This window comes from Peromyscus californicus, unplaced genomic scaffold (genome assembly GCF_007827085.1).
Source record: "Peromyscus californicus insignis strain IS unplaced genomic scaffold, ASM782708v3 Scaffold_8__1_contigs__length_139910024, whole genome shotgun sequence".
Classification (NCBI taxonomy): Eukaryota; Metazoa; Chordata; class Mammalia; order Rodentia; family Cricetidae; genus Peromyscus; species Peromyscus californicus.
The window spans coordinates 86,846,001-86,863,001 of NW_026294606.1; the positions used below are offsets into that span (position 1 = coordinate 86,846,001).

General features: G+C 42.2%; 1 protein-coding gene across 1 annotated transcript in view; it reads right to left on the reverse strand.

Moving 5' to 3' along the window:
• Positions 1-734: 734 nt before the first annotated feature.
• LOC128104554 (zinc finger protein 844-like) overlaps positions 735-17,001 on the reverse strand; it is a gene marked incomplete at its 3' end in the record, with an annotated part of 44,980 nt that continues 28,713 nt past the window's right edge. Inside the window, exons 2-3 of the mRNA XM_052729501.1 lie at positions 2,564-2,690; positions 735-1,165 (exon numbers count right to left, since the gene is read on the reverse strand). Of these exons, the coding sequence (XP_052585461.1) occupies positions 735-1,165; positions 2,564-2,690 (558 nt within the window). The remainder of the gene's footprint in view (positions 1,166-2,563; positions 2,691-17,001) is intronic.

Genomic DNA, 17,001 nt, shown 5'->3' on the forward strand with positions numbered 1-17,001 from the left:
ACTGTTACAAGCAAAGGCTTTACCACACTGATTACATTCATAGGGTTTCTCTCCAGTATGTGTTCTTTTATGCATTTGAAGAGCATCTTGTTTTGCAAAGGCTTTACCACATTCAATACATTCATAGGGTTTCTCTCCAGTATGTGTTCTTTTGTGCACTTGAAGATGAGTGCGTCGTGCAAAGGCTTTACTACATTGATTACATTCATACGGTTTATCTCCAGTATGTGTTCTTTTATGCATTTGAAGAATACCTTGTTTTGCAAAGGTTTTACAACATTGAATACTTTCATAGGGTTTCTCTTGAGTATGTGTTCTTCTATGATCTTGGAGATGACTGTGTTCTGCATAGGCTTTATTGCATTGATTACATTTATAGAGTTTCTCTCCAGAATGTGTTCTTTTATGTATTTGAAGATCACTGTTACGAGCAAAGGCTTTATCACACTGATTACACTTATAAGGTTTCTCTCCAGTATGTGTTCTTTTATGTAGTTGAAGGTTACTGTTACAAGCAAAGGCTTTACCACACTGATTACATTCATAGGGTTTCTCTCCAGTATGTGTTCTTTTATGCATTTGAAGAGCATCTTGTTTTGCAAAGGCTTTACCACATTCAATACATTCATAGGGTTTCTCTCCAGTATGTGTTCTTTTGTGCACTTGAAGATGAGTGCGTCGTGTAAAGGCTTTACCACATTGATTACATTCATAGGGTTTCTCTCCAGAATGTGTTCTTTTATGTAGTTGAAGGTTACTGTTACAAGCAAAGGCTTTACCACACTGATTACATTCATAGGGTTTCTCTCCAGTATGTGTTCTTGTATGTATTTGAAGATTACTGTTACGAGCAAAGGCTTTACCACACTGATTACATTCATAGGGTTTCTCTCCAGTATGTGTTCTTCCATGCCTTCGAAGAGCATTATGACATGGAAAGGCTTTACCACAAAGATTGCATTCATAGGGTTTCTCTCCAGTATGTGTTCTTGTATGCCTTTGAAGCTTACTGTTATGTGCAAAGGCTTTGCCACACTTATTACTTTCATAGTGTCTCTCTCTAGTATGTGTTCTTTCATGCCTTTGAATATGACTGTCATATACAAAAGATTTAACACACTGAGTATATACAGAAGAATTCTCTCCCGTATCACTTCTTTTGTGCCTGCAAAGAGAATTGGCATATGTTAAAGCTTTACAAAACTCAATACATGGTTGAATCTCTTTATATATATGAATTCATATTTCAATTTGGTCTACTTGTAAAGATTAAGGATTTATCACCATGTTTACACCTATGTTGTTCCCCTTCATTAAGGGTTGTTTTTCATCTTTGAAGATGTCTGTGATGGCAAGATCCTTTATTATATGTTGCACATTCACAGAATTTTTTTTCTATATGAGAGTTTTCAACAATTTAAAGAGAAAAAGAAAAACTCAGATCTTTACCACCCTTATTGCATTTATGAATTTTATTATACTTTAAGTCATACTACATTTGCAAAGTGAACTGGACAAACAGAAGGATTTACAGAGTCATAGTACTCACAGGGCTTTTCTGAATTTTGAGTTTGTTGATATATTAAAAATGAAGCTGTAAAATGAATTACTTGTATACTTGAATCAAATTCAACAAGTATACTCAACATGGGGACTGCTACATATCTTCTAATTATTCTGAGAAAGAGGTATGTTGTATTTCTCCATATCCCTATACTCATATAGCTTGTATCCAGAGGGACATATGATATATTAGTAAAGGAAGAATAACAAATAAAAAATTTCCCCATCGAATGAACAGTTTGACTTTCTGTTCCTCATAGACTTGTAGTGTACTGATTAAGGTTTCTCCACAAAAAAATTCCCTTGGACTCTTCACTCTAACTGCTAATCTCACTGAACTTAGCCCAGTCACAACAAATATATGAGTAACACTAACTTTACTGTGGACTATTTGCTTATTAAAATGTTTTAGAGATATACTTATCACCTCTTCAATGTGTATAACTCTTGTAATATGAGTGTTATGAAATAAATAGATTGACAGTTCTACAGCATAGCTCTCATGGAGCTATGATTCAAATAGTGATATCTGTTAAGGCATTGCTTCCTTGTCTTCTTTCTTAAAAGAATGCCTTGCAAATGCAATTCAACTACCTGAAATTGAGGTATATTGTTTAGAGAGAATTTAATACACATCAATACACATGAAGCTTATTTATACTGTTGTTTTTGTTTAAAACTTCCAGGACGCATTAAAATTTCTTCAGGCGCACATTTGTATCAGCTGGCACATAATAATTACCTTTCATGTCTTCTAGAACTCTGAAAATGTTCTTCAATATTATGGTCTTCCCAACTGTATCCTAAAACATAGTACCAGAAAATGTATGTTATATTGTTGAAAATTGTGCAGAATTGAAGTTATTATCTTCAGTGAACCTCAGAACCATGCCTGAATTATTCAACTCACTCTTCTTTCTCAATCAAATTACAGAAGAGCATCAAAAACCAAGGAACAGTTGTCTCCTTATTTGAAAACTTGAAGAAAATTTCCTCTTACCTATGATAGTGAGATTCCTGTAGGTCTCCAGCATCACATCTTTGTAGAGATTCTTCTGAGAACTATCCAGCAAAGCCCACTCTTCCCAAGTGAAGTTGACATGTACATCATTATAGGTCACTGCATTCTAAAATATCCGATACATGTGTATAACAGAAAGGATGATATTGACAACATTGTAAATGTATACTTCTTTGACAGTATAGTCATATAATTGTGGTGCTCCCCAAACTGATCTCATGATGTAGACATTATAATGTAATCATCAAGTTACTTTAGAAGGAAACTGAATAGGAGGTTCACCTCTGTCATTTCTGTATCCTGTGAATAGAATATCATCTTGATATCCTATATAAAAAAGAATAATAAACAGATCTACAGTACAGAGTACATATGAGAGCAATTGTAGGAACAATTGCTAACTACAAAAATAGAAAAATAAGTTGAACAAGTTTGGTCTATTGGCTCACACATATAACCCCTGCACTCAGAAGACAGACATAGATAAATCTGCCTTGGAGTTGAATGCCAGATTAGTCTATGCAGTCAGTTCCAGGACAGCCTGAAGTATATATTAAGACCCTGTATTCTATGCAAAAAAAAAGAGTCACACAAAACAAAAAAAAGATAGAATGAACTCAGAGGTTTTTTACTGATATTTCTACAAAGAGTTCTGTATTCATCTTCCAGAAACCTGAAGTACCCCAATTTAAACTATAGCATCAATAAGATGTAGTAAAAGGCACTGAATGTTTAAACAGTTACTTATAGAGAGATGAACACATTAACAACATAAATGTTAATATTAAATATTCAACACAGGGCAGAAGAGATGGCTCAGTAGTAAAGAGCTCTTGCTGGTCTTGATTGAGGTGGGCTCAATTGCCAGTACTTACTTGGGGGATCTCAACTCTCCATTATTCCAAGTGCAGGGTTTCTGAGACCATCTTTTGATCACTGTGAGGACCAGATACCCATGTGGTACATATCCATGTATTCAGGTGAAATATACATTTTCATTGCAACCCAATGACTCATAAGTCTTGGGCAGTATTAATATCATGATTACATGCCATCCTGAAAAACAGAATGGTAGCTGCTGCCAAATTCTAAAATTACAGATATGACTGAAGCTCAATACAACAGCATGTGCTTGACATGAACAAAAACCTACAGTCCAGGCACACCACACAATAATATAAAAACAAAAGAAAAGGCAGGAGGCTCCAGTCATATAATATTATTTTAAGATTTGACATATTTGCTTCTGCTGTGGAACATTTGTTTAATGATACAGAGATGTGCTGTGGGATGTCATTCTTTATGCTGTGAATTGTAAGAGTTAGTAATAAGCCTTAGCTAATGGCTGAGCAGTAATAATTAATATAAGCCTCTGTGTATTTACTTGGGGGATGGGAGTGGGAGAGATTTGTCCTGACTGCCAACCAACTGGGACACAGGAAAACTTCCAATTACATTTGGCTGCCCAACATGGGGCAAGAGTTTCCACCTAAAACCTGAGAAAGCTTTAAAAAAATAGATTCTAAAATGGAGCCTAAACCAGCTTCCTAGTTGTGTTTCTCAGGCAAGCCATGAGCTATAGTATGGCAGGTTTGCAGCTGCATGTGGGCTTGACCTGCATCATGGCAGATTCCTGCTGGAGTACACAGAGGCATCTCCAAGCCATGCAGTATGCTGCCTGGTGGATTTAGCTTTGGCTAGTACAAACAAATAAAAAATGGTTTCTGGGCTACACACTTCTTCGATAGACCCATTGCTTCCAAGAGTTGGTGGTGTGCATGGCTTCCAGAGCTGGTGGTAAATATACCACCACCATATTGGGAAGCTGAAGTGGGCGGAGTTATCAGTCAAGGCTTCTGCTTCAGTACTAGCCACTGTAGTTTAAATCAATAGATTCACAATAAGGCAGACTTAGATGCACTAAGACTTAAAATGGTTTGCATTATATGTAAAAATATGTGTAGGCTTGAAAGAGAGAAAAAGGAATATATTCATATATTAAAAAGTTTTTAAAAATAAAGTCTTTAAAGACACAATAAGAAAAATATATAAGTTAAGCCACATAAGGATGAAAATTATACCAAGAATCTGGATATTGTCTTTGAGATTTTTAACCAGAGAAAGACATTTGATTATAAAGGCTGATGAGTTAAACCAATATGTATATTTTAAAGGTATCTTGACTTCAAAATTTGGATCTAAGGATATTTTTCTATGGAAAGGAGGCTCTGCTGTTGTTTCCACTGGAAGCAAGAGGCTATGGATTTGTTCCAGGTTAAGATGGATCAGATTTGATCAAGCCAGACCTCTTGAACCTTAACAGATGGTATCTATCAACAAAGGTTATAGCCAGTGTTCCCAGGACTTGACCATTATCTCAAATTTTCTCAGGATCCCTATAAGACTACCAGTGCCCCCTATCAGCTGAGAGTAACCTAAAAACCTAGTTCCACATTCCCAAAAACTGGATTATGGATGTTTATCTTTGTTTAGGTTGTTGGTTACAAATTGTTATTGTTCATAGTCAATATCTTTCTAAAGAAAAAATGGAGATAAGATATAGATATGATAGGATGAAAGGGTAGATTATTTAATCTACTTTTAAGGAGCAAAAACTTGTTTAAAATGTTTTACACTGCTATGGATTTTAGTTTATTGATACAAATTTAAAGTTAATTTTGTTATTCTATATATATTTCTACTCTTGTTTAAGGTATTATGTTTGGGCACCTCATCTGAAATTGTAATGTATAATTAATAAATACAGATTAATAATTAGTCATGCATAATAATCAAATTTATAGTCATGCTAGTTAAGTTTTCTAGGTATACATAGATATATTTCAATTAGGTAGGTAATCTTCAAACACTTCAAGACCTGCAGAATATGGCACTTAAGATGCTTTAAAAACTTAAGACTTTCTGGACAGTGAGACACATCTGCTCCTAGTAGCACCAATTTACTTCAAAAAGGAAGATGGATGTTGAAGATACTCCATATGCAATTTATCTTCTTCTTGGCAAAAATCACCATTTGGGCAAGAAACTGTTCTTGCCTGGACTGCTTTACAAAATGTTGTATCATCTGGACATGCAGGACCCATAGGAAAGTGACGACTGAACTTTGCAAGGCAAAATGGTTTTACAGGTTCCTGCTTTGTAAAGGGAACCTGTACCAGGGGAGTCTGTTCCATCCTTGACAGCCCATTGTCCATTTGCCTGGCCGCTGGATCCTGTACACACCACCAGCTACTTCGATTGGTGAGTCCCCTACTTTTCAGCCAGCGTAAACAGTCTCCTGGATCTGTGGTGAAGACTGTTGAGTGTCCAGTACCCCACTGGTGTCCCTGAGACTGGGGTTAACCCTGACCATGGTTGTCACTGGCTATGGTCGGTTCCTATTGCAGGCTAAAATTTCTAGCCATCTCCCACATCTGCAGTTTTGAGATACAATTCTCTCGGTCAGAACCCTTTCTTCGGGTGCATCTTCAGGCTATGTAAGGCCAACACATTGTTCTGGCTTGACAAAGCAGTAAATGCTGTCAGACGGAGTCCTTGCCTTCACATGCCTTAGGCCCTGACCTTACATCTGATGAGATGTCTGGTGGCCTGTGCCTGGTACAGATCCATCCTTGGCCTTAGGGACACCTGGGGCCTTGGCTTGGGATTACACTTTTGTTTGTTTGTTTGTTTGTTTGTTTTCCCTCTCTGCTGCAGACATGGGAAATAAGACTTGTAATCCCATCAGTCCCACCTCTCCCCTAGGATGCCTTTTGGAAGCTTTAAAACCCCTCAACTTAATGCCTTGCTTAAAGATTCCTAAGCTTGTCCACCTCTGTAATAAGAGATGGCCCAAATATGCCTTACAAAATAACAAAAAATGGCCGCCAAGTGGTTCCTTAGACCCCAATATTTTACGGGAATTATCTAACTTCTGCCAGCAAACAGGCAAATGGAAGGAGTTGCCTTATACTATAGCTTTTTTTCTGTCTAAGTTCTAAACCTTCTCTTCTGGATTCCTTCTCTCCTGCCCATATGCTCTTAGCTATACCTAAACCAGGCAAATCTCTGACTCCAGAAACTCTAACTCTCGATCCTGCAAATGAACCTCTGCCTATCTGACTTTCCACTCCCACTCCTATTCCCAGGGTGCCTGTCCCTTTGGCTCCTCCTCTGGCTTCCTCTACCTGTTCAACAGCAGGCATTCCCAAAGGCTCAGCTCTGGCTCCAGCCTTTACATCTCCTGCTACCTACTCTCAGACTGCTAAAGGTCTGACCCCAGCCATTTAAACCCACCAACCATTCTCCCTTTGTGAGAGGTGGCTGGAGTGGATGGACTGGTTAACGTCCATGTCCCACTCTCTCTCACAGAACTCTCTCAGATAGAAAAGAAACTGGGTTCTTATATCCCTAATTCTGCTTCCTTTATTAAACAATTTCAATATATTACCCAATCTTATAGTCTCACCCTTCATGATGTATATATGATACTTGCTAATAATCTACTTCCTGAGGAGCGCAGGCAGGCTTGAGAACAGGCTAAAACACGTGCAGATGAGGTTCACCAAACTAACCCCACACACCTTCCAAGGGCTGAGGTGGTTCCTGATCAGGACCCACATTGGGATTATAACACCCAGGGCAGGTCTCTAGCCAGGGATAGGTTTATTACCTTCTTTCTGGCAGGCCTCTGTAAGGCTGCCCTAAAAACAGTAAACTGTGAAAAACTAAAAATGATAATTCAAGATAAGATAAAAAATCTGTCTCATTTCTTAGAACAGCTTACTAAGGCCCTTCTTCAATATACTAGCCTAGATCCTGAAAGCCCAGAGGGCAGGCAGCTCCTTATGACCCATTTTGTCTCACAGAGCTTCCCCGACATAAGGGCGAAACTTAAATGCTTCGAGAAAAACCCTCTGACCCCACAGGCAGAAGTGTTAAGTGTTGGCATTTAAGGTGTACCATGGAAGAGATGAAAAAGCCCAAAAAAGGAACTGTCAGATGCTGGCATATGCTGTCCGACCGGCTCCCCAAAAGCCGCCAGGTCCCTGTTTCAAGTGCAGCAAAGACAACCATTGGGTGCGGGCTTGCACCACCACCCCACGGGGGGCACCAGTAGGGCTGTGCCCAAAATGCTGACAAAAGGGCCACTGGTCAGCTGCCTGTCCTAATGCACCTAGCAGCATGAGAATGCCAGATCAGGACCACCCTCCAGCTGACTTCCTAGGCTCAGCTTTCAGCAAGACTGACACTGCCCAGGTTCCACCCCGGCCACTCCCATCTCATACAGGGAACCCAGGGTAGCAATAATATCTGGGCAGCCCATCTCCTTTCTTCTGGACACCGGAGCTACCTACTCTGTCCTGCGGGAGTGCTGGGGCCTACTTCTCCTGCTTGTCTCCCTATTGTCAGGGTGGGGGGACAGCCTTACCTACCTCATCAGACCCCACCACTGAATTGTATTTTCGGAGGCATCCCTCTTATGCACACATTCTTAGTGGTGCCAACCTGCCCTGTACCTCTCATGGGAAGGGATCTTCTAGCTAAGGTAGGAGCATCCATTTCTTTCGCTCCCCACATTCGCCTCACTCCAAACTCGCCAGCAGCACCTCTTGTTCTTCTCCTAGCCACTCACTCTACTGACTCTAACAGTTCTTTTCCCTTGCCAGCCTCTCAGGTAGGCCCAAAAGTCTGGGACACCCAGAACCCTTCTATCACTAGGCACCTTCCACCTATTACTGTCCAGTTATAGGACCCTACCAGATAAATTACTCAAGCTCAGTACCCTTTCACTCCAGAGCCTAAGAGGACTTAAGCCTATCATTTCTGACCTTCTCAGGAAAAAGCTGCTCCGCCTAACCTCTTTACCTTTTAACACCCCCATACTTACAGTTAAAAAGTCTAATGGAACCTACCGCCTGGTTCAAGACCTCTGGCTCATTAATTCTGCAGTGATCCCTCTCCATCCAGGAGTGCCTAACCCTTGTACTCTCCTGTCCACAGTCCCTTCGGGAACCTCTCACTTCTCAGTTCTAGATCTCAAAGACACCTTCTTTTCTATTCCTCTCAGTCCTCAGTCTCAAAATATCTTTGCTTTCACCTGGACTGACCCTGACACTTATCTATCCACACAGCTGAAATGGACTGTTCTGCCACAGGGATTCAGGGACAGTCCACACCTATTTGGTCAGGCTCTGGCCTCTGACCTGCTCTCTCTGTCTCTGTCTGGTTCTTAACTTATACAGTATGTAGATGACATTCTGCTCTGCAGCCCTTTCTTACAAGTTAGCCAAACTAACCACTCTGTCCTCCTAAATTTCTTATCCAGCCAAGGTTATAGGGTATCCCCTTCTAAAGTTCAGCTATCTATGCCCCAGGTCACCTATTTGGTCTAACCACTACTCCAACCCACAAGGCTATTACTGGAGATAGAAAGTATCTAATCCAGTCTCTTGCAGTCCCTTCTACTAAACAGGAGATCCTGTCTTTCCTAGGAATAGCTGGTTTCCTACGGTCTCGGGTTCCACCTTTTTCTCTCCTTGCTCGCCCCTTATATGAGGCAGCTCAGGGTTCCCCACATGAGCTCCTCCTTCACTCCATTATTAAACCTTTCCAGAAGCCCCAACAGGCTCTTCTCCAGGCCCCAGCACTTCACCTCCCAGATCTAACCTGTCTCTTCTCCTTCTATGTAGCAGAGAAGGAGGGATTTGCCCTTGGAACTCTGGGGCATCAGCTGGGACCCTCCTTTGCACCTGTAGCATATCTGTCAAAGAAACTAGACCTTACCAGTCAGGGACGGGCACCCTGTATTTGTGCTTTAGCAGCCGCTGAGCTCCTTATTCGGGGATCAAAGAAGCTAAACCTTTGGGTCACTTATTACTGTCTTCTCTCACCATAACCTGTCCCATCTCTTAGCTTACAAAGGCTTACAAACTTTACCTCCCTGCTGGGTTCTTTCTCTCCAGGTGGCATTACTAGAAGATGCCACACTTAATTTCCAGACCTGTCCACCCCTTAATAGTTCAAGCCTCCTCCCTCAACCTAATGCAAACTATTCTCCTTCTCATTCCTGCACTGAAACGTTGGAGGAACTGTTACCTCAACCTTCACATATACAGGAGGGCACATTGCCTCAGGCTACTTATACCTGGTACACAGATGGCAGCTCCTTTTTACATGAGGGGACCCACAAAGCTGGCTACGCCATAGTGTCAGATACTGAGGTAATAGAAGCACAGGCATTACCCACATACACTACTAACCAACAGGCTGAGCTGATAGCTCTCACCCATGCTTTCCAATTGGCACTGGGACAATCCCTAAATGTTTACACAGGCTCCAAATATGCTTTTCACATCCTCCTGTCCCATGATGCTATTCGGAGGGAGTGTGGCCTCCTCACAGCAAAAGGGGGATCCATATCTAACTCAGGCCAAACAATGGCCATGCTAAAGGCTCCCCACATCCCCAAGGCTATAGGAATTATCCACTGCCAGTCTCATCAGACCAATAGCTCCATCATCTCTAAGGGGAATAACTGGGCTGACCAGGCAGCCAGGACAGTGGCCCTCCAGAGCCAAGTCTCACCCCACCCACTGCAGGGAATCTATACAGTGCAAGACACACCCACACAGGGAACCCCCGACACTAGGCAAATTCTATCCTATCGACACCAGCTCTTTCACCCTAAAAGTCTTGCTCTGTCTCAATTCATAAAAGCCCACCTGCAGCCCACCTCTGAGGACCTACAGTTCTTAAGAACTACTACTGCCTCTTGTGAGATTTGCCAACAAAACAGATCCCAATACCAAGTACAGAAGTCAGACTTTTCCCACCCACCAAGCTAGAGGTTCCCTTCTAGGGGCTGACTAGCAGCTCGATTTTACCCATATGCCCACTGTCAGGAAAATTAAATAACTCCTCGTGATGGTGGACTCATTTTCAAATAGGTTGGAGGCATACCCTGTTTCTAATAAGTGGGCTCAGACAGTTGCAGATCTCCTTCTATGAGAAATTATTCCTCAGTTTGGGATTCCTGCCTCCCTTCAGTCTGACAATGGTCCAAAGTTCACCTCTCAGATTTCCGAGACACTAGATAAGGCTCTTAACATTCCTTGACATTTTCTTATCCCATAGCATCCTCAGTCCTCAGGAAAGATGGAGCACACCAACTGACCTTTAAAATCTATTCTGACTAAGATGTCACAGGAACTTCACCTCAACTGGATAAGATTATTGCCTCTAGCTCTTTTCAGGCTCAGGGCTCTTCCTAAAAAGCCTCTTTCAATTCCTCCGTTTAAACTAATGCATGGGAGGCCAGTTCTAACACCAGTCTTCTATCCAACCCTTCAGCCATTCCAGATAGCCTGTTAACTCCCCTGCTCTGTCACCTAAGGTCTATCCTATGGCACTTCATAGACCATTCCTTACCTCAACCATGTAACAGTCCTTGCCCACCCCCAATCCACATTGGGGATCAGGTTCTTCTTTCCCCTCCAGGCCAGCACACTTCACCCCTTTCCCCTAAATGGCAGAGACCCTTCAAGGTAATTCTTGTAAACCCGACAGCTGCTAAACTCGAGGGCTTTCCTCACTGGGTCCACCTGTCTCATATGAAACCTTTTATCTCACCTCCATCCCAGAAAAATCTCTCTTCATACACAGTGACACAGACAGGGCCCTGCTCTCTCAAGCTCCAGAGGACATCAGGATCCACTGCCTTGTCACCAATTCCAGAGGAATGAGGTATCACCCCATAAGCTCTTCCTTTCCTAATTAACCACTCAGCTAGTTGTTATAGGGCCACCACAGAGCCAGGGGTAAAAGGACCATCAGACATATCCAGGTGGTAAGGAAAAAAACAGTAATAATCAAAAGGTATCTACACCCCCAGACCCAAAAGTGTCTGAGCTCTGCAAAAACAGACTCTAATGTAACAGTCTATCACTGTTAAATGCTCTCAGCAATTGATCACCTGTGTCTCCTGAATGCTAAACTAATAAAGGGAACAGGTGCCTTAAATAATCTACCTCTAATAAAGCTTTTCTCAGGTAAAAATTAAGCAGAGTACTAAACACTACAATGGTCACTCATTTTCTCATGGCAGCTTCTTAATATGGTCAAAATTTTTCCCAAGCTCCAGAAACTAGCTTAAATCCATCTGGACTGGTCATATCTACTTTAGTTAAGTGCCAAACCTAAAATTCCCTGGTCTGGGAACACTCCAAAGAAAATAAAAATAATAATGATTATTTTTTCCTAAGCTTTGTCTGTCTCACCAGTATCCTGTCAGCAAGAGTTCCAAGCTCTTGGACAGAGCTTGAGCCAGAGAAGATGGACAACTCCAGGGTAGCAGACGACGGCCCATCATCCCAGGAGACCTGTCTACTTCAGAAGCCCCCTTCCCTATCCTCCCTAAGAGCCAAGCAATGCCCACCAAGTCAGCTGGAAGCAGTTTTCAGGAGAAACGACACCCCATACCCACTCATTCGCCATCTTTTATAAAAACAAAGAGTCCAGGATAATAGGAATTCCAGCCATGCCCCCATGGTCATGCATGCCCCAGTGGGACACTTAGTCATTTCCAGGTCATACGTCCTACGTAACTCGTGTGCTGCATGGTCACATAATTGCATGTGGCATGACCACATGATCTATGTGCATGTGTGGTGTAGCCACATGGGCCTGTGTGCACATGTGCGGGGTGGCCCTTAAAAAGGCAAGTCCCATGCTCCCCCACTCCTTCTCCCGCACACGTGTCCTTTCAGCAGGCCTGATCACATCGATCCCTTTCTCCTTGTCTTAATAAATTTCTTGTTAGTGGATTCTGTCGTGTTTCATGACTTTTCCTCGTAGGGTAAGAGCACCACTAAAAACCATCAAAGGGCTGGCAGGCAGAGAGAATAAATAGCAGGAGAAAAAAGGTGCAAGATCAAGGAGCAAGAAAACAGGGGTCAGCCACTCAGCCACACAGGCAGCCACAGAATAAGAGTAAAAGTAAGATTATAGAAATAAGAAAGGGAAAAAGCTCAGAGGCAAAAAAGTAAGATGAGATAATTTAAGAAAAACTGACTAGAAACAAGCCTAGCTAAGGCCAGAGATTTATAAGTAAAAAAAAAGCCCCCATGTGTTATTTATTTGAGAGCTGAATGGTAAGTCTCCAAAAGAGCCAAAAGAGAAAATAAAAACAACCAACATCAGGCCCCATCCTCTAGAGCTTTCTTGGCAAATGGAGGTATCCTACCATGGTTCTGCAAACTCTCATGGTCCCATGCAGTTCAGGCAAACCCAGCCCCATGATGCTCAATCATAAAACAGTGTGGAAGAATAATTTAATGCCTATATACTGCCACATGGGTTATGGCACATGATGTGAAATCTGCCCTATACACCTGCTCAACAACATGCAAAACTGAAATATCTCTACAGCTCAGAAATTTCTTTCTCCCCTGAAATGGAATTTCCCTGAATCAGGTCAAGCCTGGTATCAGAATTTAAAAATATTCTAATCATTTATTGCTGAAGGATAATCCCCATCATTTGCTTTTACCAGTTTCTAAGTTATTTGTAACACTCATAAGACAAACCTGAAAGTTCAGAACTTCTAGAAACCATAACTTCATTTTTCTAATCTGTCTTCCCACTTCCCACTAAAAGCAATGCCTGTGTGTGCACACTGGACACATATATTAAAAGCATCACATCCTCGCATAGCCAGGGCAGCAGAGTCTCCAACTTTTCAGGTAATCCACTCAGGAAGTTTGCAGCCCAGGTCACAACATGGACCAACAAAACCACATGATACATCTAAGTCACAGCAGCTCTGATACCTCAGCAGAACTGCTTCTCTTCTTCTAGGGTCAGTTGTCCCCACACTCACCATAGCATGGTTTGTGGTTTCCCTCACAGCTCCCTACAACAGAGCCAGAGGAGAATCCTGGAAAGAATCTGCAAGCTGTCTCCCACTGGTACTCCTAGTTGCTATGCCTTCTCAGGGTCCCACATTAGCTAAGGTCACCCAGCTGGGACTCAGGACTTGTGAAAGCCCACAAAGCTTTTCTAGTTATAGTTGAGCTTGCTTTACACAGAAGGGCATTAGGAGATGGCTGGACCATGTGCAAAGTCACCAGGTGAATAGGTTGGTCTACATTTGGCTGGGCTGGGGGAGATCTTTTGTCGCACCTCTTTGAATTCCTTTAAAAAGCCCTTTATTAGAGAGAGAAGGGGCTGGCGGGTTGAGACCCAGGCTCTCCCTAAGCTATCCTATATTTTCTATCTATTTCTCTCTCTATCACTCTATCTACAGATTCCTCATTGCTCCCTGCTCAGGAGTATCCTGGGGTAATAGGAGGGAACTGGCCTCCCTCAAGGACTGTAGTAGCACCCCTACTGGGTGATCAGAGATCAAATGACACAGACAGCTGTGGTTTGCCCAGCTTTGCCCTTCCACCCTAGGGGCAGACAGGGCCCTAATCTTTGAAATTTGTATTTTAGTAGAAATTCTTCCAGTCTCCTAGAGCGCTTCCTGTCTTCCAAGGCACACAGTTGTTTGTGTACAAATTCCATTACACACTGATTTCCAGTGCAGCCAACCTTTTGCTTCATAGCTAGGAAGTCCTGCAGCCAAAAACAGGTCACATTCAAACAGTAACTGTTGTTACTGTGCAACTGTTGTTAAAGAAAAACAGGCCATGAAATAGAAAACTGTAGGTGGTCAATAATAGGGCTTGGAGTGAGGAAAGAGACTATGGACATGATGTAGTTATAATCTCAAAGAATTATTTTGAAAAGTTAAAACAGAATTTTTGGCCATGTGTTCCAGAGACTAGGGATTTATATGAGAGCAAACCAAGGATTACTCATATCTTTTTTTTAATCAGAGGCTATACATCTTAAACCAGAAAAATAACAGTTGTGTTAGGCAGAACCACATCATTTTATGCAGACCTGTTTTGGTTGTACTAGTATAACTACAGTAATTTGATTTCATGATAAATTCAGTCCTTTATTCAGATTCTTGATTGTTCTGGTCTATGGGCACTAAGAAGTGGCCAGTCAGGACATTTACGGATCATCTAAACTTGATTACCAGACTCCACATTGCTAATCTCAATTAATTTCCTGTTGAAGCAGGAAAGCCCTCACCTTCCTCCCTGCCCCTCCCTTTCTGTACTGTCAGTACACCAGCTTCACAGTCAGTCAGTGAACTGAATGCTTGCAAACTGAAGACCCCTCTTCAGTTTTCAGTCCCCCCAAAAGGCCAGAGAGACTTGTGGACACTCATTAACTGGTCCGCTATTCCTTCTCACTGACCAGTCAAGGCACAGCCTAGAAGGAGTTGCTGGACTGTCTTCCCAACACTAGGCTGCAGAAGCAGGATTAGGTCTTCAATACAATTCTTAATTACTTAGCATGAGTCAAGCCAGAGTCCCATGTGGTAGAAGAATTGGGTTCTCAGGATTTGAAGCAAGCCCCACCATAAAGCCCTGGGCCCACACCATTACCAGCCATGGTGATATTTTATTTGTGCTGAAATGTGGTGATATTTTATTTGTATGTTAATATATAAAGCATGACTGGAGATCAAGGGGGGAAAGGCCAGCCATTTTTAAGTGAACATAGAAGTCAGGTAGTGGTAGCACATGCCCTTAATCTGATCAAGTGGCAGGGAGGGTCTCTGTGAGTTCAAGGAAACACTAGGGAACAGCCAAGTGTGGGGACATACACATTTAATCCCAGTACCAACCTTAGAGACCTGGAGGTCTGTACAGACAGGCAGTGACAAGGAAGTGAGGTAGCTGGGCTAGGACCCAACGAGAGGGCAGAAAAGCAAGGCAATAAAGGTGCAGGTTAGATAGAAAGTAGCTTGTATTTTGGTAGATGCAGAGATGGAGAGGTAAGGTTGGTGGCTATCACTATTTCCCTGATCTCTAAAGCTTTCACCCCTATATTTGGCTCTGTGTTTTTTATTTAATAAGACCACATAGAAATTTGGCTACAACCAGCTCTTTCAAATATATTCCTGTGTTTAGACAAAGAGCTCTTCTTCACTCCTAAAACACCAGGCCCTTAGGGATAGCTCCCAAGGCCTAGGTCTCAGGCCGTTTTTGGCTCTGCCAAGCACGTTCCCTCCCACTGTGTGAGGACCTAAAGGGAAAGTCTAGATAATCAAGCCAACACTCAATATAACACTGTTTTCTTTTTCAAATAGTTGTCACCTTTCCCATATGTCAGAGCTATGCTATTCTTAAGAAGAAAACTGGACCTTAATGGCACACCTGGCCTGAATGTTGGTTGTGACCCTGTCATCCTCCCTTGAGCAGGTTGTTCAGGCCTGTTCTTTGATAGAGGGATGGGACTAATGGTTGGTTGTGAATCAGGGTGGTCTCCTGTGTCAAGGTTTGAAGGCAAATGTCTGGCCAGTCCTGGTGAACAAATGTATATCCTAGTAATTAACAGGCCTGGATGGCATATACTTATACTTGGAACATTAAAGAAGCAACCCTCCCTTAGTTAAATTCTACATTGTCTGACTTATTATCTCCTAAGCATTGGTAAACCCTTTATATCAACAATTCTACTCTTCTAATCAGAGCTAAGTAGTGGAGTGCTACTCAACATAAAAGATGCCATTTAAAACATCCACAAAATCAAATACAAATGCACCTCTCACCCAAATGTTAAATATGAAGTGCAGAATTTCTAGGAGATACTAGAGAAACTAGACATCTCTGAATTTAGTGACTTGCTTCCATGGATATACCAAAGCTTGTTGACCTTGACTATAAAGATGTTTCTACACACAGATCCTTGCTCCAAATGCTCTGCACAGAGACAGCTCAAGAAGTGAAGTTTTTCAGAGGCAGACATCTGGGTTCAAGGAGTTTCAAGGACCACATGGGACTTCACAGTGCTGCGGGCCGCAGGAATATATCATAAGAACTCACCTGGTTATGGCAAAGTCACTACCTGGAGGAAATCAGGGAATTCCTCCAGAGGAAGCCAAATCCCAAGGAGTTTTTGGTGTTACTTGGCTTGTTATATATCAGCTGTCTTCTGTTATGAAAATCATGTGTGCCTTCATAGTTTTCCCAGTTGACTTTTCCCTAAGAAGGGCTAACAATGTGGACTGATCACTCTCTAGACATACACATTCCAGGCATTTGGAGAACAGCCTCAGGAAAGGCTTTCTCTGGAATCAGATATCTCCCCTAGCCACTTTCAAGGACTAAAGGAGACACCACCCAGGCGGTTGCCCAATTTCCGAGGACTAACAGTGATAACCACCCACAGGCGAGTCTCCTGACTTAAGGTAAATTCCACAAGGAGACACCGCCCAGGTGGTCGCCCAATTTCCGAGGACTAACAGTGATAACAGCCCACATACAAGTCTCCTGACTTAAGGTAAATTCCACAAG